This window comes from Boleophthalmus pectinirostris, unplaced genomic scaffold (genome assembly GCF_026225935.1).
Source record: "Boleophthalmus pectinirostris isolate CB_2022bp ecotype Guang Dong unplaced genomic scaffold, ASM2622593v1 HiC_scaffold_2, whole genome shotgun sequence".
Lineage (NCBI taxonomy): Eukaryota > Metazoa > Chordata > Actinopteri > Gobiiformes > Gobiidae > Boleophthalmus > Boleophthalmus pectinirostris.
Genome location: NW_026571152.1, coordinates 25,115,182 through 25,141,274, shown reverse-complemented (window position 1 = coordinate 25,141,274; position 26,093 = coordinate 25,115,182). Strand labels below are relative to the sequence as shown.

The following is a 26,093-nucleotide window of genomic DNA, read 5'->3' as shown; positions in this document are numbered from 1 at the left end:
GTTTTACATCATATATATAAAAATGGGATTCATACTGTGAACGGGGTTGCTTCTCCACAGATCTGACCTGTAACTTCTTTGATTTGGTCCTGATGACAATAAAAAGGTTTAATACCATACTGTGAAACATCCCAAACAAAGTAATAACATAGAGAAACTCATCTGACAGACCCTCCACCAGAAAAGTTACACGATGCTGGCCTCTGCTCAATTTCATTTCTCTCCAGCGACTAGGTCAGGAATGGGAATACAGATGGTTTGCAAGAAACCCTGGAAGTTGTAGATCACGCACCAATCAACGAAGAGCTGTGAAGCCATGACGTCAAACTAAAGCGCCTGTCTGGGTCCCTTTTGTGGTACAGCACAACAGTAAACAAAGCGATCGAGATGGATGTATGTAGACAAAGCCATACATTCTGTGTTGGCAACTATTCCTGAGATTCGAGGATTTAAAGCCAAAACAAAGAGTACGTTTGGTGAATTTTATCAAGGGGAAAGACATTATTGCCCTTCTTCCTACAGGGGTTTGGGAAAAGCTTAATATAGTACCTGTTAGCCCCGTGGCGCATTACATACGTCACGACCAAATAGCAGCGACTGGTTAAATTAAAAAAGTACACACCTACCGTCGAGCAAACTAATCCTAACGCTGCGAGGTCAAACGGTTTCCATGTAGTGAAACTGGCTGATGAATAAGGCTAGCACAATACACCTTTAACTCATTCAATAAAACTACAAATACTTTCTCCTTTCTCTTTGTGTCTATTTGAGTCTCTACAGGTTGAATTGCCAACACTCTCACCATGACTTCACTTTTTTTTTTACAGCAGTTGCAAATAAACAAAGTTACTTATAGTTGTCGAGCAGCAGTGTTCCCACCACTAACTGAAAACTCTTCACTCTTGAGTGCGTAAACCTGATCCCAGCTCAAGTTTGTGCAGTCCCCTCAGAGCATCTCAAACACGCACATGCAGAATACACCGTTACAGACAGGCACACATCTGTTTTGTGTGTTTTGTGTAATCCTGTGTCCTCTGGCTTCATCCCTGCTCGCGGTGGAACGGTGGCAATGGGCCCAGCCAGGAGCCTAGCAAACACTACACACAAAATCCTCACTGCGCTACCCAAAAATACCTCCACGCCCGCCATACAGGATTAAGGGCCCGCTATTCTTCGAGCGTAGCCGTGTGTGGAGCAGGTGGGTGTGCTGGGGAGATACAGGCGGAGATGAAAGACCAGCAGATTTAGAGAGAAACCGAACAGAAAAGTGACAGGGAGAGAGCAGAATGATGAATTGTGAGCCATACAGAAAAATACAATATGTCGTGCAGAACAGGAGACAAAAAGGAAGCGTCCCTTTTGTTCCAGCCCAAATCAATTCTGCCATTGTTCCAGAAATAAAATGGTTATGTGCGGATTTTCGATAACGCTCCAGCATTTGTGTCCATTTAGGGTGAGTGGTTAAAAGTAAGGGCAATATGTTGAACAGGGAAAAGTTCAAAGGTAGCAAGCGTGATCAGTCATACAGAGAAAACGAGCTTTGCCAACAATTGAATGGGCTGAGATATAGACTCCGGTGGTGGATATGGGGTGGATATTCATAGAAAACTCTGAACTGAAGTAACCTCACAGATGAATACAGTGCATCCAGTTGTTTAGGAGTAAATGATGCAGATTTAGAACAATAATTACTGGTTAAAATTGGTAAAGAATGATGAGTGTGGAGAGAGGGGCAGGTTGCAGGAGGGTTTGATTGATTGATTAATTGATTGAATGATTTTTGTTTTGTTCACTCACTAGTGCCTTGAGGTTAGATTTATATAATTGAAACTTTATAAATGCAGTTTGCAAATGTAATGAAGCACTGTCTAACACTACACTAACAAAGCAAAAGAACATTTCAAGTCTGTCAACTGGACAAAGGCTTTACATTGGACACATACACATACAATACACTGACATGCATTAAGTTTATTACAAAAACTTTAACCTTCCAAGACCTCCTTACTTCTTGTTATGCTGCTATCTCTAACAGTAGTCTAGTTTTGTGTTCTGCATATGTATCTTTAAATGGAAAACTGCTCGTAAATATGATGGATGCCTCAATAAACAAACCAGTGGGTCCAACCAGCCGTTAGCCAGGTTTCATTGGTACAAAAATGATTTATGATAATTTACCTTAACCACAGGCGTCCTTTGATAGAGCCTAAAATAGAAGCCTAAAACAGAAAAGTAGGAATCTGTGTACAAGGGATGAATTACTTTGACAGAGGCTGGTGCTCTGGGGACAGATTTTGTCAATGGATCATTGCTAATTTGCATATGTACTGATCTATGTGATTTTATAAAAGGAATCAGAATAAATGTGAACATGTCAAGTCAAAACTAAATTTACAGGGTACTTATGTAAATAACATTTGCATTTTTCCTTTTCATCTTGGTTTGGTGTCAGTATCTGGAACCCACCCTGCAACTGTGGGCCTTAGGCAGAGTACACACACTAGGCAATCAAGTCAATATGTCTCTTTCAGTTTAAAATGTCTGTACTATGTCTACGCCTATAGCTCATCTATAACGCATAAAAACACAGAAGAACCAACCTTGAAACCAAACTTAAATATTAATCATTTCAGTGTTTCAGTGTTTTGATTCTGACCACTGTTTGCTGCAGTGCAAATGACTTCAGTATAAACAAACCGAATATGTCCAACTCAGAATTGACTTTTGAGAAATCTTTTCTGCAGAGGACCAATATTCTCAGGGGTGTATGTGTATATGTATGTGTATGTCTATGTGTATGTGTATGTGTATGTGTATGAGTATGTATGTTTATCTGTATATATATATATATATGTGTATGAGTATGTGTATGAGTATGTTTATCTGTATATATATATATATGTATATGTGTATGTATATATGTGTATGAGTATGTTTATGTATATATATATATATATATATATATATATGTATATATATATATATATATATATATATATATATATATATATATATATGTGTATGTATGTGTATGTGTGTATGTATATATGTATATATATATGTATATATATATATATATGTATGTATATATGTGTATGTGTATGTACATGTATGTATGTGTATGTATATATGTGTATGTGTAAGTGTATGTAGGTGTATGTGTATGTGCATCTGTATGTGCATGTATGTGTATGTCTATGTATGTGTATGTGTATGTATGTATGTTTGTATATGTATGTGTATGTATGGGTATGTGTATGTATATGTGCATCTGAATGTGTGTGTGTGTGTGTGTGTGTGTGTGTGTGTGTGTGTGTGTGTGTGTGTGTGTGTATGTGTATGTGTAAGTGTATGTATATGTACGTATGTGTCTGTGCATCTGTATGTGTATGTATATGTGTGTGTATGTGTATTTGTATGGCATGTGTAAAATAAAGCCTAAAAATAAAACCAGTCTATGAGCCTATAATAAAATGACCTCTGATAATCCTCCTGGTCAATAAATGAAAATGAAAACCATTAACATGTTCATTATATATTAGTTATAAAGTGCTCAAATTAATACAGCACAGTTTAACACAGCAGGTCAATGCTTGTCAGCGATTGTTACTTTTGAAATAGTAATTTCCAACTTTTTCGTTATCACATTTGGTTATTTGCATAATTTCTATTCATTCTTTATGACAAAGATTATCTTCTATGATTTCTCTAAATTCTGATGTTGAGTAATATTTTTAAAGAACTAACCTTTGCACCCAAACCTTAAAAAACACGTAACTGGTCAAGCCTAAGTTCAGAGTTAGTGCATTTGATTATCTCTGAAGGATAAAGAGCTCATTACAGGAGTGAGAGTGTTGGCAGTGAGTGTGTGGCATTAGTGCTTCTCTCTCACATGAGGACGGTTCAATAGACGAGGAGGATAATGACTGATAAAAGCCTTCTGTCACAGCAAAGGCCATTGTTCTGCCCCTGACTCAACATGTGCACTGTTCAAGGCAATTCTATTTAGTCAGTTAAGCCACAAAAAGACAACAATTACACTTTGGAAGGCTTGTTTTATTAAGGCTATCTGGAAAATCTGATCCTTTCACTACATTCACTTATCCGAGCACAGAATAAATTATAGCAAGTTAATAGATTTGCTGTAATGTTTTATATGATTGACAGAGCTAACACTGTTCGTGAATATGCATCACATTTGTGAGTAATTTTGAACTGAATCAACTGAACTGAACTGAACTTTGAATGACTATGAAAAATATATGCAAGAACAAACATGAGCAGAAAGTGAACTGTATGACATTGTTGATGTGATGGAACCATTTAGTATTTACTGAGTGGGATAAAGTAGCCTGATTCATCATCCGGTTTCACTTCGTGGAAACCATCTGACCTCGCAGCATTAGGATACTTTTTTATTTAACCAATCGCTGCTATTTGGTCGTGACGTATATAATGCACCAAATCCTGTAGGAAGAAGGGCAATAAAGTCTTTCCCCCTTCATAAAATTCACCAAATAATTTTCTTTGTTTCAGCTCTAAATCCTCGATCTCAGCAATCATTGCCAACACATCCATCTCGACCGCTTTGTTTGCTGTTGTGCTGCACCACAAAAGGGACTCAGACAGGTGCTTGAGTTTTACGTCATGGCTTCACAGCTCTTCGCTGATTGGCCGGTGTGAGATCTACAACTTTCGGGGTTCGTGCAAACTGTCTAGTGTATTCCGATTCCTGATGCTGGAGAGAAATGAAATTAAGTGGAGACACTAGGTGGCGCAGGCTTGGCTAGGGATAAAGTGCAAAAAAAATAAAATAAAATAAAATAATAATCTGGTTATAGCATGTTCAAATCGGAAGCTTATTGCTGTGTTCCCATAGCCTGACACATGAGCCGATTTCACTTTGTGGAAACTGTTTGACCTTGCAGCATTAGAATTCGTTCGCTCAAGGTGGGTACTTTTTTCTATTTAACCAATCACTGCTATTTGGTCATGACGAATGTAATGCGCCACTAATGGGGCTAACTGGTATATTAAGCTTTTCCCAAATCCCGTAGGAAGAAGGGCAATAACGTCTTTTCCCTTGATAAAATTCACCAAATATTCTCTTTGCTCTGGCTTTAAATCCTCGATCATAGGAATCGTTGCCAACACAGAATGTATGGCTTTTCACTGATTGGCTGGTGCCCGGACTCGCACTTATGGGTTCTTGCAAACCATCTAGTGCAGGGGGCGGCAACCCAAAATGCTCAAAGAGCCATATTGGCCCAAAAAAACAAAAACCATACCTGACCGGAGCCGCAAAAAACGAAAAGCCTTATATAAGCCTAATATGAAGGCAACACAGGCTGTCAGTATATTAGCTGTATAAGCCGACTATTAAAATGACTAAGTCGGCTACAAATACAAAATGAGCATTCATGATTACACAAACCCCTTTTGCGACCCTCTCATACTCGGTGCGCCGTCTGTAGCCACTGAAATCAGGTGGTTAGTGTTTATTCCTTTGTCATTTAGGCCCCGTTTACACGTACACGGGTATTTTTAAAAACGGAGACATTTCCCTTCGTTTGTTCACATCGTTTACACGAAAACGGCGAATTCACCTCTGAAAACGAATCTTTCTAAAACTCCGGCTAGAGTGGAGATTTTGGAAAACTCCGGTTTCACGTTGAGATACTGAGATAAACGGAGTTTTAGGAGCTGATGCGCTGAAAGTGCGACCAACGTTTACCTGTTGCTTTGACGATGATGATGGAAGCATTCAGAGCAGGAGTCCGCATTTCTTCTGATTGTGCATAGGAGCACTCATAAAACAGCAACATGTAGAACTTTGTACACAACTCACCGCACCACACCGCTCAGAGCAGAAGCTCTGTGCTCGGGCAGCAGCGCCAAACACGGGAGCAGTCAGCGCGCAGCTCCTCGAGACAGGTCTGGGGGTCCAGTGTTGGTCAGATTGTCCGAAGGTTTCGTTCTCCATGTCCTGGTTCCAGACGGGGACGAGCAAGACCAGCTCGCAAAGGACTGGGTCCGAGTGCTTCAGTGCAGTCATCTGTGTGCTGGTTCAGTGCGGGAAAAGCGAGAATGCGCTGTGGACCACAGGTCCAAGTGGGCTGCTCCGGTCCTCTGCGCTCGACCGTGGCTGGTTCCGAGTTGGTGCAAAGCATCCGGACAGAGGCATGAATCTCGTTTGGTTCGTTATATGTTGTTCTGAGCGGTCCGTCTGCGCACGTGTTTTTTTGTTTTTTTTTTGGGGGGGGAAAGCGCTTCTCAGGTGGAGGCACTGGACACCACCCCCGCTTCAGCTCATCTATTTGTTCTGCTGAAACACTTTTCATCTGTTTCATTTGCACGCACAGCTGATGGATCAGATCCATGACCAGAGATGAACGAGGGTTTTACCCCTAAAGAAACCAGATTAAAAACAACAACAACAACAAAATAATTCCTTTTCCATTTTCACTCATTTTTGAAAAAGCTTCAGGGAGCCACTAGGGGAGTGCTAAAGAGCCGCATGCGGCTCCAGAGCCGCGGGTTGCCGACCCCGATCTAGTGTATTCCGATTATTGACCTTGTCACTGAAGAGAAATGAAATTGAGTGGAGGCACTAGATGGCATCAGCCTGGCTAGTGTTCCCAGTGTGCATCCAAGAATTTGTCAAAACTGGGAAAATTAAATGAAAGAACAGATAATGCACACAGGAAGCAGGCTAGTCCATTTGGTCTGATCATAGGCTGTAGAAGGAAAGAAGTGGACGTCACTCATAGCAATTGGCTTGAGTCAGATGAAGCTTACGAAGCCAGCAATTATAAGAGGGAATTTTGAGCTGAGTTCCATATTAGGAATAGGAATTTATTTACAGACAAAATAGCAAAATAAAAACACCAGGATCATGTAGACTGGGTTAATATCAGATGAGGCATCCTGCAGCAGTTACAGAGAGAGGTGACAAATTTTCAATGTAAAGTCGATTGGAAACAGATTCGATGGAGCCAGAACCACCCCCATTCTTGCTTCCTATTTGGAATCCGGCAGCTACCGGGTTAGCTATGTCCATTAATATAAACAATCTATGGGTCTGATCCAAATGCTAACATTTTGCTGCAAAGATGTTCGTGGTTCTCATTGATCAAAAACACAATTTTTTACAGGTATGCCTAGCTAATCAGAATATATCTAACCATATACTCTACAGATACACAGTAACTTCCTTCCTCTAACTTACCCTGATTCCCAGCTCTACATTTTCTCCTCCATAGATCTCCATCCCCTCATCCAGCAGGCCAATCTCTCCAAAGTATTTCCGGTCGACGACAAAGCAGCCAATCAGGGCCGGACTTCTGAAAGCGAAAGAGAAAAACAAACCGTGAAGTCATGGAAACAATAAAAGGATTATTATGAATTCCAACATAATGCATGACAATACGGGGTTATAAATACTAAATGATTTTCATGGCACACGCGCTTGTACAGTGGCCCAGGGATCTATTTTTCTAGTCATCTCTAAACATAGGCCTTTTATGATAAGCCCATACAGTCTATTATACTTACAAATGACCTAGCTGTCAAACTGATGCGTCGGCTTGGAGCACAAATTCAGCACATTTTGGAAGAGAAAGTAAACAGATCTTTCATCAACATCACTGAAATAACTGCCATTAGAATTTATCCTGTCACTTACACACATCAATGTGAAGAACTGGGCTGTGGCGGAAACAGAATCACCTAAGAATACATGAGTTAAAGGCCATATAAAAAGTACATGAACTGAAAATAAACTAATTTAAATTCTTCTGTGGTCTTAGAGCACATTCCAAACAATAGAGAGCAAAAAGCCTTTATGTACAGTGAATATACAGACTCTTGGTCACTGTTTTTGTTCTATATGTTGACTAGTATTTACATTTGATACACATGCAGAAAACATCAAATATATGAAGTAAGAATATGGAAGTATGAAGCAAAGAAAAAAAAATCTAAAAAAATTCTTTCTCAATATTTTATAACCAAATCCTCAAATTAATCACCCATTGCTTTGTCGAAAAATTATTAGTAGTCATTAAACATTTTTCTTCTTGCTTGTCTTCTATCTGTATATAAACTGTAGAAAGTAGTAAACATATAGAAAAAAATATCAAATGAGAGGGTGAGTCCAAACATTTGACTGGTAGTGTATATTGAGACTGTCCATTTCCCCTCGCCTTGTATCAAAGATTTGAAAATATATTGTTTTGTAATCAAGATGCTTCAGATACAGTGCAGAAGCTTTTGTCAGTCTAAATGCACTGGTTTAAGGACCTAGAATGTATCCAAACCTTTGATCATTGATAATCAAGGACCACTCCAGGGTGTATGAGGAAGTACACTTACATCTTCCCAATAGCCGGGTGAGTCAGGACTATATGCTTTTCCTGCACTTTATGAAGGCCTACCTGTATAGTCTAAAAACCCTTTCTGAGTTCTAATCTTAGACAGGCACGGTTCACTCATAACTGTGCAATTACTCAAAACTGTAATTCTGAGGTGAACGAAGTTTTTTCATTCTGATTGATATGAGGATCTTCTACATTTGCCCTAAATGTGCTACAAACTGATGGCTTTAATATCACTAAACTTGACGAAGACATTTGTCTTGAGCAGATTCTCTGATATTTCAGTGTTTTAATGATCATCTCTTTCTAAAACTCTTTTACAGATGGAGGGTATTCTTCACAAAGGATTGCTGAGCATAAATGAAAACATAGAATCTCATTAGACTAGGATGTAGACCAGGGGTGTTCAAACTTTTTTCACCAAGGGCCACAAATTGAAAAATATTCAAATGGAAGGGACCACAGACATGTGGTAACTATAGTAAGTCATTGGATGCATTTGACAGAACCACTATATATTTAATAAGGTTTGGAACAGTAATTTTAGGTCTATATCACAATGAAATGTGATGTAATTGAGTTTATAGTAGTACAGTTTCTTACTTTCATGTTTATTTGCAGCAATAAGTTCAACTTATGATGATTTGAGCCCGTTCAGCAGGAAGCCTGAGAGCCAACAAGCAGGCCAGAGTCTGAACATCCCTGATCTCTGATATAGACACTTTACTGTAGGTTTAACCTTCTGTTCCAGTTTGGCTCAACTCAATTGTCTTTTCAAAATCAATTCGAAATCACTTTAGTTATATCCAAAAACAAACCCGAAAACAAAAAGTTCACCATATAAATTCTGATGGGAGGGTAGATCCAGTTGAAGGTTAAGTTATGGCATGTTTTTTTTTGTTTTTGTTGCATGAATTATTTGTAGTGTTAAATGAGTTTATTTTCTGCAGTACAACAGTGAACTGAGTGGTACCTGATGGGTGCGGTCTGGTTGCGCTGGGACCACCAGGACTTGGGAGGGTTGAGGTATCGACACCAGAGCTCCCAGTCGAAGCCCTGAGCAGACAGAGGGTACTCCTCAATCTCAAACGTGTCGTATTTGATATTGTCAAAAGAGGGAGACACTACACGCGTCCGGTCCTCTTTTATCCTCTGGAGGATTGGCTCTGCCCTGTAGACACACAAACAGGAAACTAGATTAGAATAGAATAAATATCGTTGTTGCTTTGTGATTTAGTGTTTTTTGATTGATTTGATTTACTACAAGTTTTAAACAATGAAAAACAGTAATCAGTGTTTCCCACAGAAAACTGGTACTGCCGAAGACGTGAGGAGTGGGGAGGGGTGGGCAGAGATGTATGTATATGCATATTGCAGACCACATGCAGATCGTGATAAGGCAACCCAAACAAAATCTCTTTGCGACCCACCTGAGGGTCGTGACCCAGTCTTTGGGTAACAATGTGGTAGAGGGTTAGCTGTGTGTCTCCATGGATTATATCGTTTTGAATAGGATATTCCATGGTTTGGCATTAAGATAAACTAAATAGTTTTTGTTTTTTTTTTCATTACAGATGTTTTAAATTCTTACTGTGAGTGGGATCACCTCTTCACAGATCTGACTTGTAACCAGAGGCGGCGCTCCCATTAGGCAAAAGTAGGCTGAAACCTTGATGGGCCCTCAACCAATTGCCCTTAGTGCCACTAATGGCCGATTTTTTTGATTTGATTTTCTCTCAATATGACATTAAATGAGAGCAGTTTACTTTTAAACAATAATCATATAAGAAAAAAATAATAATCATATGCAATAGATGTAAACAAAAATGTAACTGTACTAGTAAAAAATTATAATAAGACAATCCACCATAATCCAAATAAATAGAGATGTGCATGTCTCAAAAACAATGGGGGAAAACAGACAATAAATACAAAACAAAACAAAAAAATGGGGCATTATAGTGAAGGCCCCAATCGCAAGTTTACCTCGGGCCCCCAAATTGCCAACTTTGCCACTGCTAGTAACTTGGCCTGGGGCTGTCAGCTGGTTTGTCTCTATAGCGAGATACATCTAGTGCCATACTGTAAAACACTCGAGTCAAAGCAGTAAAATCTCCATGGAGACAAGAAGATGGCCCCTACCATAAAAGATACATAATACTCCTTTAATATTTGACACCAACATTTATTTGTGTGTTGCTGTGCTCTATCAGTCTACATTCGAACATTAAAAATCCAAGTCCATTTTAATCCCATCAAAAGCTCCCATCAAAACACAATACACAAAGATCCGTTCACAACATCAACATCAAAAAAATAAAAATTAATACAGACAGCACTTTGATCACACGCCAGGGCTTCATCAAAACACAATCAACAATATTACAGTTGCAAATCCTTTTTATTAAGGCGATAAAAACACCACTGAAGCTCAGAAAAACAAAGAGTAGAAGAAGAACGACTTTATATTACGGCACTTTTGGGACACACACTGCTATTTGAATGCCCACTGCTAATACGCTAAAGTGCCAGCCATGAAATGCCTCATGATCATCCACATCTCTTTACCGGCGCCTCTGATAATGAAATCAAAGAGAAACTTCAAGGCAGAGAGCGTCCATCTTGCACGCTAATTGTTCGTTAGCACTAGACGCCAACTTTGCCTGCACAGGGGATTCTGTACGAAAACATAAAACAAGGAGGGACATTGAATTGGAAAAGCAATTATTCAGAGCTACACATGAAAAGCTCCAGTCAAGGTAAAGGGCACAGTTTGAGCACAGCAGGAGGTCAGGGCCCGGTTAGGCTCTGTTCATACCTCACACCAGCAGGAAGCCACAACGCATTTACACTCATTTAATTAGAATAAAAATACTGTATTTCTGTAGACAAAATGTAAGGAATATTGATACATTTATATAAAAAAAAAAAAACTAAGAACATAAAGTCCACCATATAATTTATGATGGTGTGCAGGGCTGGGAATCACGGGGTCCCTCATGATTCAATATGATACGCGATACATGGCTGACGATACAATATTATCACAATACAGCAATACATGCGATAATCAATATATTGCACGACGTGATACTCTGTGATATATTGCTGATTTTAGAACCAAATTCATTTTTAACAGCAGTGTTTCTTTGTTAAACCACTACTTGTGCAAAGTAATAAAATACATCTATTTGAATCATCAAAGCAGTGAATATGTCAAGTGTATTGCATAAGCAAGTTTCCTCCCACTATGTAAATATGTAACAAAATTGCAATGTGGTCACAATTACTGAATGATTCCAAAAAATACTCCTGGTGATATATCGATACAGCAGCTCATAATAACACCACAAGGATACAGTGCTGAAGTCATCATAGTAAACATTATAACAGTAGCATAAGAGATACAAATCACATTTAAAGTTCCTATATAGCATTGTTTCCTACACTTTTTTTCTGTGTTCCCATATTTTAAAAGTCACAAACTTTTGCAACTCAAGTTAATAGACATTATTCTTAAATCACAAAATAAAAGTGGATTTGAGCATTATTGAACATTAATGAGGATAATTTGTTGTTGACTGAGTGATCGTGTCTCTCTGAGCAATTAGTATTACTCAAGTTTTAAACAATGAAAACCAGAAATAAAAGGGATCCATAAGTATCCTGAAGTGCACTGACCTTTGCTGATTTATCACCCCTCTTTTTGGACAACCAAGCAAGCAGTTCTCAACTTTAGCTGCAGGAACATTCGTTTCAGGGCAAGGCAGATAGGATTCGCTGACTCACTAGCTCTCTCATGTGTCACAACTGTATAATGCAGATGTACATGCAGATCGTGACGAGGCGAACCAAAAAAATCTCCACATGAGGGTTGCGACCCAGACTTTGGGATACAATGCTATACATGGCTGGGTATCATTAAGAAGCTGCTGATATGATACATGCCTCGATACATTGGTATCTATAAAATATGTATCTCGATACAATGAACTTTCGAATCGATGCAACATATTTCAAATCGATTCAATATGATTCAGTAAAAAATAAAGGCTAAATCACGGCTGTGATATTAAAAGTCTGTAAAACTGCATCTTGTGCAAAGTTCATATGAAACACAAACATTTTAATCATCAAAACAGTGAAAATGTCAAATGTGTCGCATAAATGAGTTTCCTTCCACTAAACAACAATATACCAAAACATACTCTTGGTGATATTGATATATCACCAGCAGCCCACGATACTGATACTGTATCATCACATTAAACTAAATGGTATATTGATATTTTGATATTTTTGCACAGCCCTAGTCTTATAGTACACAAAACTGAATCTTGTGAGCTTTAAGTCATGTTATAATGCTGTTACCTCCTCACAAACAGAGATATGTTTTTCTTCATTCACACATGTTTGTTCCACATTGTGATGTCATGAAGCGGTGGCTTTCAAGTCAATAGCTGCCTTTTACCTTTTGTTCAGTTGAAACTGGCAATTCTGGGTCTCAGATCATCTAAATGATTCTAGTGTATGGAGTTTTTATTTTGTACTGTATTACCACATAACATCATAAGGTGGAACAGAGTGTTTTCTGTTTGAGAGAAGAACTCTGCCTAAATATGCAGGGTTTGTGTGTTAAATATGTGCAAATGAAACAGAAACAAAACATAACTCCAGGTATGTTTTGGATGAGGAAACAACATTAACACATAGATGAGAAAATAACATAATATGGGTCCTTTCAAGGTATAGCATGCCCATTTTCTATCTACGGCGGTTTTATTTTCTATGTGTTAATGTCCTATAGCGCAGTAGGTGCAGGGGATTAAGGCAGACACATTCAAAGGGGCTGTTGTTATTGCAGAGGATTGGAAATAGCCCACACGGCAGATGATTGCAGTCTTATGGAGATAATTATGTAGATCAAGTGTTTGTGCCTCTGTGGTAATTATACAGCAATTTCACAATATACACAAAAACATGTATGATAATGACCAAGTCCTGGGAAATGAATGATGTACGTAAGTGGAGGGCTTACAAGGTGCAATGCAGTGGTGAAGGAAGTGCTCAGTTTGGTTACTTAAGTAAAAGTACAGATAAAGGAGTAAAAGAAAAAGTATCACAAGAAAAAATCTATGTAACTTTTTGGTTGGGGGTCCATCACCTGTTTGTTTCTATGGAGATATGTATCATTGCACTGCCTGGAATGTTCCACAGTATGACTTTAAACAGTCCTACCTTACATTTGGGAGGATTTATAGCTAAAAAATAACTAGAAAACAGATATTCTTACAGTAATTGTAGTTGCCTCTTCACAGATCTGACCTGCAACTTGGTCTGGTTTAGTCTCCATAAAGATAAGAAAGGTTTAATGCCAACTACGAAACATTACAGACAAACCAATAACATCTCCATGGAGAAAAGCATTTGACAGACCCTCCACCGGAAAACTTACACAATGCCTTAAAGCAAAAATACAGATAATAGAGCAAAAAATGTAGATATAAAAGTACAAGTATCACATGAAAAAATCTACTTAAGTAAAAGTATTAAAGTACCCATTTAAAAATGTACTTTATGAGTAAAAAGTAAAAGTGTTGTGCAAATTTTGAGGTCTTATGAGGCTTCAAACATATTGATTTTGATACAGATTTGCATTTGTAATGACTTTTCTTCAACAGAAACAGAAAACCAAATCTGTTATTATTTGTATATTTTAGTTTCCTCAAAATTATGATCATGTTAAAATAAAGCCCACAACTTTTTCCTCCATGGTTACAAAGACTAAGTCACAGGTCAAATTTGCAGCGAGGCAACCAGACTCACTATTTTTGAGCTATAAATCCACCTGTAATTTAATAAATGTGAGGTAGAGCTGTTTAATGTCACACTGTGGAACATTCCAGGCAGGTGAAAAAAGTTACACAGTCCACCTTCAAGTATATTACTTTGTTACCTCCACAGCTAGTTTATACTGAAAAGAAACATGCACTCTAATGTTCAGCTTTCAATTGAATCTGCTTTATTGTGTGATCCATGCCAGTATGAGTAATTTATAAATAAATAATTGGTACTGCATCTTCCAGCCTGTCCCATTTGTGTCGGGCAGAGATTTGTGGTCTGCATGTCCTTAGAGAAAAGTGTTGAGAAATAGTGCAATAAAGACTGTGACATGACTTAATAATCGCTTATCATTCCAGATAATTTCTCTAAAACGCCTGATGAAAATTAAAACTGAAGCTGTTTTTGTACCTTTGGGTGTGTAACAAAACGTCTGGGCTCTTTGTGAACTTGGCATTCTCTAGTTTCAGTCTCGACTGTCTGATTTACTGATTTAATTAAAACTGGTAGAAAACTATGCAGAGTATCGACTGATAGACTGAATATTTGGTGTGTTTTGACAAATCCCACAAAGCCAACCAAACATAAAAATTAAACTTCTGGACTTGTTATTGAAAAAGGCAAAAACGCCAAGGCAGAATGCACAAAAACAAGCCTATTAAATTTTGGATCAAATTTTGTCTTAAAGGTGCATAGTGTAACTTCTCTGGAGGGGATCCACAACCTGTTTGTCTCCATGGAGATGTTAATAATTTGGTTTATATTGTCCACAGTATGGTATTAAACTAAATTAACCTGTTTTGCACTTATTCAACTCCAAGTGTTATTTATTGCTCAACAACACCATCATTCTTACTGTGAGTGGGGTCACGGAGATTCATAAGTTTATGGCCATACAGTGGAATATTCTAGGTACATCTCCATGGAAACAAGGAGTCCTGCCACCTGCAGAAGTTTTCTGATGACTCTGTAGTGGTTGGGTGTATCAGAGATGGTCAGGAGCTGGAGCACAGGACACTTGATTGTAAACTTTGTGATGGTTCCGGTCAAACCATCTGCTCCTGAACATTGACAAGACCAAGGAACTGGTGACTGACTTCAGGAGGAATAGGACACCAGTGGAGGCCGTCACCATCCAAGGCCATGACATGGAAATAGTGGACTGCTACAAGTACCTTTGCATCCTTGTGAACAACAGGCTGGACTGGAGGGACAACTGTAATGCTGTGTACAAGAAGGGCAGGAGTAGACTCTACTTCCTGAGAAAACTCAAGTCTTTCAACATGTGCAGCAGGTTACTGGAGATCTTCTACCAGTCTGTGGTGGCCAGCGCCTTGTACTGTGGTCTCCTGGGGGAGCAGCACCAGTAAAAGGGACATTGGGCAGATTGACAAACTGATCTGTAAAGCTGGTCATGTGATCAGCTGTGACCTTGAGTCATTTGTCACAGTGAGGGACAGGAGGACACTGGGCAAACTGCTCTCCATCATGGACACTCCTGCTCACCCACTGCACCGGACGATAGAGGGACAGAGGAACTCATTCTCCAACAGGCTCCTAGTGTGTCCAATAATTTTCTGTGGATCAATAAAGTTTGTCTAAGTCTAAGTCTATAACAAGCAGGTGATGGACCCTCCAGCAGACACGTTACACAGCGCACCTTTAAATCTTTTTTATTTGTGGTTTTGCTGCATAAACTGATCTGGAGTCTTCCCAGAATGGTCGATTTGACTGGAAATATGAGAGTAGTCGCCTTCCCTTTATGTTTCACATGCCCAGGAGCTTGCTATAGCTCTCTTTTATTGTTGAGAAAAAGGAATAAATTAAGAAAAAATCGGAATAAAAAATAGTTCAGAAAGGATAATTGACATGAAAAAAATTCACTTAAAAAGACTAATTATCCCACCGAGGAGCATAGCATTTGAAACATTACAGTCATAAGATGTTTGTGTAGCTGGGAAACCAAACCTGCCAAGTGTCAAGCGTTAAAATCCTATAAATAAAGAGCACTAATGAAAGGCCTTATTAGCCAAGTCCTACCTGTAAAGAGAGGTTTACCACTCATTTAAAGTCTGTCACTTAGATACATGGACACTTCAGCATACTGGGGTCCTCCTGTTAAACACTCAACAACAGCAGCACAGTGGAGGGGAATAAATCATTATGACAGGAAGACACAGGAGTTTACGGGCACCATTTTCCCCAAGCTGAATCAGGCCCATGTTATTTTTCACATACAGTAAGCAAAACAAGATCACTATTCATGCTCCAGTGTACCTCTCTCAGATGCAGGAGGAAGTAATCTGTAATATTTAATTGTAGTATTTGGGCATAAGTACAGCTGGGTAATTAATGGAAAAACTGAGAGATTATGATTTAGTCATGCCTAATGTTCAATGGTATAGTATGTTTTTGTTTAATGGAGACATTTACAGCCAAAGCTCATCAGGAAAAGCTTATGTCAGTGTTTATTTTTTGGGGTTAAAGGGCACTGATTAAAAGTTTATGTTGGGTTAAATGACACTAATTAAAAGTTTTCAAGTTCATGAAATCTATACTAAGAGCTGTTTTAATTTTGCTTTTGAAAAGACGAAATAAAATCAAATTAAATAAAATCAAAAATCAAGATGGATCAATATGAGAAAAAAATATACCATAATTTTTTTCTTCATATCGCCCAGCCTTGAGTAGAATAGATTTTTATTTTGTCCATCATATAATTTACTCCAAATCATGAATCAGATCATCAGTAACTCTAAAATTCCTTTGTACCCTTGGTTGTAATTATTCTAGAGACTATATTTTCACTTCTAATTATGTAATATTACTTTAAAATAAGAGAACTTTTACTTGAGTTCAGTTTTTGGTTACCTGCCTCTGCTCAAATAAAGAAGAACTTTTTTGAACAACTCTGATTTAATTTGCTAAGAAAACAAATAGTTGCAGCAACCAAATATACCATAAAAGTTGCAAAGTTTAAACAAATTATAGCACTCAGTCTTAAAGGTTCACTGTGTAACTTTTCAGGTAGAGGGTCCACCGTATTTTTCAGAAATGTTCTACAGTATGACATTTAATTTAAGCATCTCCATAGAAACAAGCAGGGACATCACCAGACCAGGGTACAGATCAGATCTGTGGAGAAGTGGGCTCAGTCATGGTAAGAATGCTAATTTTTGTGGTAGTTTTGAGAAAGAAAAACACCTGTAATAGAACAAATACAAAATATGTTGTTTAATGCCATACTATGGAACATCTTACTTGACACCAGTCTCTTTGCTACATATTTAGAATTTATTACCATGGAAACAAGCAGAAAAGTTACACGGTGTACCTATAAGTTTGGTACTCCCATGTTATGCTGAAAATGACACTTCTCCATATGAACAGACAGTTTTGAGCAAGATACTGTAAAAGCACTGATGAGAGCGGAAGTAAACTTTGGTCGTAGCCAGTGTTGTGCCCCCTGGTACCATATGAACTGTTGATTTGCAGTATTCATCAATGACTGGTGCAGACAGCTGGTCCTCGGTGGGAAAAACAACTGGGCCAATCACGGCTCGGCGCGGCTCACAATGGCCACATCATGTTCCTGCGCTGGAGCCAGGAAGAGACGGAGCACCAAAGTGGAAACCTGCATACACTCTAACAGCTGTGAACGCACTCCGCATAAGAAACTACTTTGGATTGCCATGTAATTATCAGAGCATTTTAGAGTATTGTCCCCAACCAACTATTTCAAATGGCACACATGAAAAAACAGTAAAGAGAGCTATAGTCTCTGTGTATTTTAGTAAAATTATTTTTGCCTCAGTACATATATACAGGGTGTCCCAAAAAATCTGACAACATTTCGCAGGCCAATAATTTTGGCAATTCTTGATAAAAATAAAATTTTCACAGAATATATAGAAACAGATCAAGATTTTATATATAGTGTTTTATTTTTGTTCTGTTTTCAGGTTGAGCCAAGCCAATCACTCCCAAAGAGAAGTAATTTTGTGTCTTGGAATCTGCTCGCACACAGTCACCCAAGTCTGTGCGGCGTGCCTTCAATGCAAAATTTGGAAATACTTCACCAACTGGCAAATTTGGAATGGTACCAAAAATTTAAAGAGGAAGGCTGTTTATGCAGGGGAAAGGATCTGGTAGATCATCATCAACAGCAGAAAAGAAGGTCGAGCAAGTTCGTGAAACACTCCTTCGAAGCCCCAAGAAGGCCATAAGGAGAACAAATTTGGAAACCCAGATTCCTTGAATGACGGTTTAGTGTATCAGATTTTTTTGGGACACCCTGTACATTGTAAAAGAAAGGCCAATATTATGGTATTTTCTGATCTATGTTAAAATGCTGTTTCCTCATCACAAATATACCTGGAGTTGTGTTTTGTTTCATTCACACATATTTAACACACAAATCCTGCATATTTAGGCTGAGTTTGTCTCACTGTTCCACTCTGTTTGTGATGTCATGAGGTAACACAGGAAGTGCTCCACTGTGTTCACTTGAATCATTTGGATAATTTCAGCCCTGAAATTTCCCATTTCTACTGAACTAAAGGTAAACGGTAGCTGCTGACTTGAAAACTACCACTTCATGAGATCACAAGATGAAACAGAGCATTTTGAACTTCTGAGATGTAGAGACTAATAATAAAGGATTCCTAAAACAAGGAAACAAAAGGAAACAAAACACAACTCCAGGTATGTTTTGATGAGGTAACAGCATTATAACATGCTCACAAGAATCCATTTTGTGCACTGTTAGCATGCTAGTATTGTGTATAATTATTGTGTACTCAGTGAAATCTATTACAGCCCCTTAAAGTATGCTTGTCAAATGTCTGAATAAAAGTACGACCATGTGTAAAATCCAAAGTCTATATGGTGTGTTTTTCTTTTCAGTATCGTAAAATAGGAACATTTTAATTAACAGACTGGCGGACTGGAGGCCATGAGAGCTGTGCCCTTTAGATATTTTCAATTTTACAGAAGAATGGCTGAATAACACACAGCTCACAGGCAAAAAACTCCTGATGGAAACATTATTCAACTCCAAACAAGATACTCAGACCTATACACTGTTATGTTGGTTTTGTGTGTGTGTTTGTGTCTGTGTTTGCGTGTGTGTCTGCATGTGTGTTTGAAAACTTTGCTAATAATCTTGTGAAGCTCTATCCACTGCCCTGTTGGCAAAGAGCACAGAAATATCAACATTTTTCAATTTAAACTAACTCCAACATTGCTAAAACTCTTTGTGCAGTTTTATCTTTGTTAAATTAAACACCACATTTGCAGATACCTTTTAAAACTAAATTACTCTGAGGTGGTTGCCTGACCAGTCCCTTCTACATTCTGTTCAAACCCAGAAGGGACTGGAGCCGGACAATAGAAGGTAAAAATCCTCTGTCCTAACTTGAGATCCAACCACAGCTGCTAATTTGTACTTATTTGTACTTATTCCCCCACCCCGACAATCCGTCATTCCAACAACCCTGCATTTGGACATGCCCACATTCCGACACCTTTAATGTCGCCATTCTGACAACCTACTCATAGTTTGGAGCATCACCTTTTTTGTCTTGTATACGTTGCATGGACCACGCCTCCTCCCGTACGCCGCGTGGACCCTGTCTTCTTGCATACACCACATGGGCCGCACCTCTAAACCAGAACTAAAAACAGGACTAAACCAGGACCAAAATCAGGACAAAAAACAGGTCTAAACCAGGTCTAAAACCAGGACTAAACCAGGACCAAAATCAGGACTAAAATCAGGTCTAAACCAGGTCTAAACCAGAATTAAAGTCAGGACTAAAACCAGGTCTAAACCAGGACTAAAACCAGGACTAAACCAAATCTAAACAAGGTCTAAACAAGGTCTAAACCAGGTCTAAACCAGCATTAATGTCAGGACTAAAACCAGGTCTAAACAGGGACTAAAATCAGGACTAAGACCAGGACTAAACCATGTCTAAACCATGTCTAAACCATGTCTAAACCAGGTCTAAACCAGGTCTAAACCAGCATTAAAGTCAGGACTAAAATCAGGTCTAAACCAGGACTAAAACTAGGACTAAACCAAGTCTAAACCAGGTCTAAACCAGCATTAAAGTCAGGACTAAAATCAGGTCTAAACCAGGACTAAAACTAGGACTAAACCAAGTCTAAACCAGGTCTAAACCAGCATTAAAGTCAGGACTAAAACCAGGGCGAAACCAGGACTAAAATCAGGACTAAAACCAGGTCTAAACCAGAACTAAATTCAGGACTAAAACCAGGTATAAACCAGGACTAAACCATGCCACGTGGACCTCGTCTCTTCCCATACGCTGCGCCTCCTACACCGCCAGTCCGTGAAAAGAGCGCCTTACCTAATTACCTTGTGTGTCAGAATGGCAGAATGTTAAAAAAAAAAGTGAAAGTGCCACTCCGACCAAGAAAAAAAAAAATGTCGGTGTGCAGGGGCGTTTGTTAAAAAATGGAAATGCCGCTACTCCGACAATTGGACGTCAGTGTCGAAGTGGCGGTATGTCAGAATGGCAGCATGTAACCCGCTAATTTGTAGCACGTGTCTCTTTAATGTGGAAGACAAATTCTCTCCAAAATTCTCGTAAAATTCAGAACAAAATATATAACTTCTTTTACCTCAGATAAGGAATAGTTTGGTGCTTCAATTGTTGGTTCTGCAAAAATCTACTCTATTTCTTAGACCATTATGTTGTTTTTGTTTTGCTCGTTTGCTCTGAAATCAGGGGGACAGGATACAGCTCCAGATTCACTCGTCTTTGTAAACTTTTGTCAGGTAAGTGAAGTGGTGAATGCACATATTCAGATGGCAGCTCAGAAGAAAAAAATACCCACTCTGCCAATAGTTATCCAGCAGAATAGTAAGAATGGCCATAGTAAAAACTCTTGTTAAACATGAAAAGAATTATTTTGTAAATCATTTTCAGTTTTTGTGCTTGATGAGAAAGCTAGATCAAAAAGTATCTGATCTATGCCCTTTACCGCCCACTCTCAGTCGCACAGAGACACAGATGAAAATCCAATACGCCTGCTGCAGATCTTACAAGACAAATGGTGTTATAAAGTCGTTTTATCTCAAATAATCCTCAAAAAAAAATATCTGCACTGTTAATGTTTCAACAATTTTGCTTCAGAAATTACAATTATAATACAACCTACACAAGTGATTATTATTATACTGGGGATATGACCTACTTCTTTATGACTCATGTATTTGATTACAACAGCTAGAGCAATACAAGAAAAACACTTAGACTGCCAATTTTATTATTTTCTAGTCTCGAATCTCACAATCTAACCTTCATTTGGGGGAAAATCCAAGACAAGGTGAGTGAAAATTACTGCTAGATGTCATTGAGGTAACTGAACAACTCATAAAGTCATTTGTGCAGCCAAATTATTACACAAGGAACAAATGAGAGTCTAGCTATTAGGAAGTAGTTTGACATAAGTACCAGCCAGTGGTGGATAAAGTACTCAGTTTTATTACTTAAGTAAAAGTATAGATACAGGGGCAAAAAGTTACTCAAGTAAAAGTATCAAATGAAAAAATCTATTGTTTAAAATGTACTTAAACAGTAAAAAGTAAAAGTATTTAGCTGAGTTTGAGAACAATTAAAGGATTGATCTTGAGTTTAGCCGATTTTAAGTCATTCAGTTGATTTGTAAATTTTTCAAGCTGTTTTATGTTTTTTCAGCAGGTCTCAAACTTTTTGTACTTTTTACTTTTCAGTCCAGAATGTAGTATAGTCTAAAATGTAGTGGAGTCAAAAGTACAGATATATGCTCTGAAATGTAGTGAAGTAAAAGTAAAAAGTATCCAAGAAGTACCTAAAAACTGTATTTAAGTATTTTATTTTTTACTTTTGAACTTCATTCCCTTCGACCACTGTTATCAGTCCTACTGGAGCTATTGTCTAGCACTGACTTAATCTGTGAGAAGATCATATGGCTCTAGCAATGAGCTCCTCTGATCTGAATTCAGTACACAGCTCTGTGTGTTGCTTTGTTGTCTGGACCGAGACCTTGTGTTGCGAGCTACAGATGAATTTGTAATATCTACTCAAGCCCACGTTGCATTATATTTGAATATGTTTGGGATAATAGCTCAAATCTCTGATTTGAATTCAGAGCAGAGCAAGAGACAACAGATCCTGGCTTGACTCGGAAAAGTATTATTTGAATGTAAGTTCATGTTTTGATATGGATGAAGTCATTTTGAACAATGGTCTTATTTATGACTTTTTTATGAAGTATCTCATGTATTTACACATGTAAAGTTTCAGTATAAGGAACATCATTTTACTTGTTGCAAGTTGCTTTATTAGTAGAACATATTAAAAGTAAAAAACAACAACATTTAAACATGTATAATGGTGGGAAAATTGGGAAAATAGGGCTGTGTAGTTCAAACTGTAATCAGTATTTAGCTTTGTCTAATTGTCAACAATCAGCTTGGACCTTTTTAATCATGAGGTCTACAGCCAATCTCTGGTTAGATTTTAGACTTTGACTATTTTGACTGATTAAAAGTATGTAATTTATGTTCAGAAAATGAATACTGAAAGAGACCTTATTGGCTTATAAAACAAAACAAATTAGACAAAAAATTATGATCAAACAATATGAGATGTAACGTAATAAGTAACTGAAACTTAAATGAAAAAATGTACGCAGGCATTAAACATATCTATCCCTATGGAGTCAAACAGCTGATGCCAAGTAACAGGTTAGATCTGTGGAGAGGCGACCTGGCTCACTAAGCATACAGATTAACAAAACAGTAAAACAGTAACAATAACAGTAACACTAAAAACACATTAAGAGTAAACACAGGATTCTAGGCCAAGCAATAACATCCCCATGATTCTCTAGGCTGTTTTCAAGACAGCAAAATTAAAGTGCTATTGCCTGGAATTGATTTACTGTATGGCATTAAACCTTTCTATCTTCATGGAGACCAAACCAGACCAAGTTATAGGTCTGATCTGTGGAGAGGCAACACTGTTCAGATTACATGTTTTTCTAGGTATTTTTGAGCTATAAAATCACCTGTAATTGAATAAATGTAGGTTGTTTACTGTCATACTGTGGAGCATTCCAGGCAGAGCGATGAAATATCCCAAAAAAAAAAAAAAAAAAAAAAAAAAGAAAAGCAGGTGACGGACCCCCAAAAAGTTACATAGTGCTCCTTTAAATACTGTTAGCATATTGTTGAACCTTTGTATTTGTTCAACCATATTTATGTTGTTTATCTAATAATATCTAATAATTACTCTATTTCAGCTAAGAATAAGCTGAACATCTTGATGTTTGCAGCCTTCATATAATTTTAAATAAATATGCGATTTCAAAGAAAACTTCAACAGGCTTCAATAAAAACAGACTGAACTTCTGCCCACCTTTTTCTTGGAAGACTGACTACTCTAATGAAAACGTCAAGACTGCAACATCTCACAAATGCCTACAGCCCATCTTTACCAGTGCAGCATGTATAAATATAATACAGTATATACCACAGTGGTGCAGATCCAGATAAAGCTACATATACGCAAGCGCCAATCCCTATGCAGTAAAATGGGATTTAATCAGCAGTCACCGCGGCAACTCATTCAGAGCCTACTTCTCTTCAAAATGGATTCTCTTTTCCCAGGCCACTGCATTTATCCACTTATAGTCACACTCAGGGAGGCCAGAGTCAGTCACAAACACAACATCCAGGCAGCTTTTGGGGCCATACAAGTTTTCAGCTGTTTATACAAATTTATGAGCCAAAGTTCATGCTGAATTGTGAGTTTATGTCCAAGCTGAAGAAACCTTAGCAAATGCTCAAGTAAACAAGAGTTCTGAGAAATAGTTTTTCAAAGAGCTGATTCAACCTGATAAAACCCTAATCAATGCTTCAATTCAAGTATTGAAATAGTATTAAATAAGGCTACACTACTGAGGACACCTCACTGAAAGAGCATATTTAACGTGGTTTTAGAACGGCCACATTTCTAGCATATTATACTGGATAATATTTCTGTCAATTCAGGATATTAAACATTTTGGAAAAGAGCAGAGCTTCAGTGTCACTGCAAGAAGGCTCCAGGTTTGATACTTATTGCAAACTCTTTCCTAAAAGAATCATATCAGACCTAATGCGATCAGCCATATATAGATAGTAGTTAGTTAGTAGTTATAGTTAGTTAGTTTTAGTAACTACAATATGTCATGTATGTTAATCACTGAATCATCTACAACTCAAATGTCATTACATAAGCCTAACACTGCATAAAATTAAGAACTAATTTCCCCACAAGTGCAAAGAAAAGGTGCTTGCGACAGATACTGAGCCTGAAAAAATTGTTCCTCTATCATATACTGGCGAAAAGTCAATATAGTAATTATCGTGACAGGCCTAAACGTGACCCGGTGTGGCTGGCTCTCTGCTGAGGATAGAGCTGAAGTGTGTCACGCTGCATAACTGAAGCCTCCGTCTCCATGGTGACGCTCATAGCAGACTATATGAAAGGATTTCACTTTTGCTGACTGCATCTGTGGTTAAAGGTCCTATATTACATGAGACTTTTGTGAGCTTTAAAACATGTTATAATGCTGCTACCTCATCAAAAACACATCTGGAGTTGCGCGTGCATTTTGTTTCATTCACACATGTTTGAGTAATCCTACATCAATTACCTTTACTTTTAGTTTAGTAGAGATTGGCAATTCCAGGGCTAATATCAACCAAAGGATTCTAATCAAAGTGTATACTGTAGAGTTTAAAAACACAGTGGAGCACATCCTGTATTACCAAATGACATCAGAAGGTGGAACAGAGTGTTTTCTCTTTGAGAGTAGAACTCAGCCTAAATATGCAGTTTGTGTGAATGAAACAAAACACAACACTAGGTATGTTTGTGATGAGGAAACATTATAAAATAGATTTAAAAAATAGCATAATATGGGCCCTTTAATAAAATAATTAAAAAAAATAAATAAAATAAAAGTTAGTTCCCAATAGAATTCTCTCAGACCATGTTAAAAGGAGTCTTTTATTCACTCAAAATGGACCAAATTATTTTTATGACTCACATTTATGCAACTAGCCAAAGAAATCTGGTTTGGCTTAACTAAATAAAAGGCAAAAAAATCCATCAAACCAAGGGTGATCCAAACAAGACCTCGCTCCAAATGTGAGTCACTCCAATGCTTAACGAATCGTATTTGTATTTCAAAGAGTGCCCTCTCTTTTGCTTTGTTAGGGTTAAGACCTTGTGCTTGGGGGCAGTGATGAATTTCGTAAAACCATCAAAAAACACATTACAATTTATGAGACTGTGTTTTGGGTATAACCTTTGGCTTATTAAACACAGTCAGTGAATCTTAAAGGTGCACTCTGCAACTTTTCTGCTCGTCTCCATAAAAATGTTATTGCTTTGTCTACAATGTTCCACAGTATAGATTAAACCCAGAGCTGGACTGAGACAAAAAAACAGCCCTGGCATTTTTGGCTTAGACTGGCCCCTCATAATCAGTGGAGCACAACTGACTAATATATGTATGTGTATGTGTTCCCAGTTAATGATCAGGTAATTAGTAAACAGTAAACAAATTGTGTAAATCATTACTAATACTACTAATAATAACTATTATAATAATAATAGTTCAGTCCTGGTTTAGGCCTGATTCAGACCTGGTTTAGGCCTAGTTTAGACCCGGTTTAGACCTAGAGTAGCGCCTGGAATACCCAGGGGCTGAAAGAGTGCAGTGAAAGAGAGCAGCTGATCCCTCCCTGGCTGCTCCTCATCTTGTCCACTGCTGCCGTCTTCATTTTGAACAACCTGAGCTGCAAAGGACGTG

The 26,093-nt window shown here is 38.0% G+C and overlaps 1 protein-coding gene across 1 annotated transcript in view; it reads right to left on the bottom strand.

The window, feature by feature from the left end:
• Positions 1 to 26,093, bottom strand: part of LOC110169481 (polypeptide N-acetylgalactosaminyltransferase 18-like) — a 75,953-nt gene that overhangs the window by 35,046 nt on the left and 14,814 nt on the right. Inside the window, exons 5-6 of the mRNA XM_055155885.1 lie at positions 9,349 to 9,546; positions 7,229 to 7,343 (exon numbers count right to left, since the gene is read on the bottom strand). Of these exons, the coding sequence (XP_055011860.1) occupies positions 7,229 to 7,343; positions 9,349 to 9,546 (313 nt within the window). The remainder of the gene's footprint in view (positions 1 to 7,228; positions 7,344 to 9,348; positions 9,547 to 26,093) is intronic.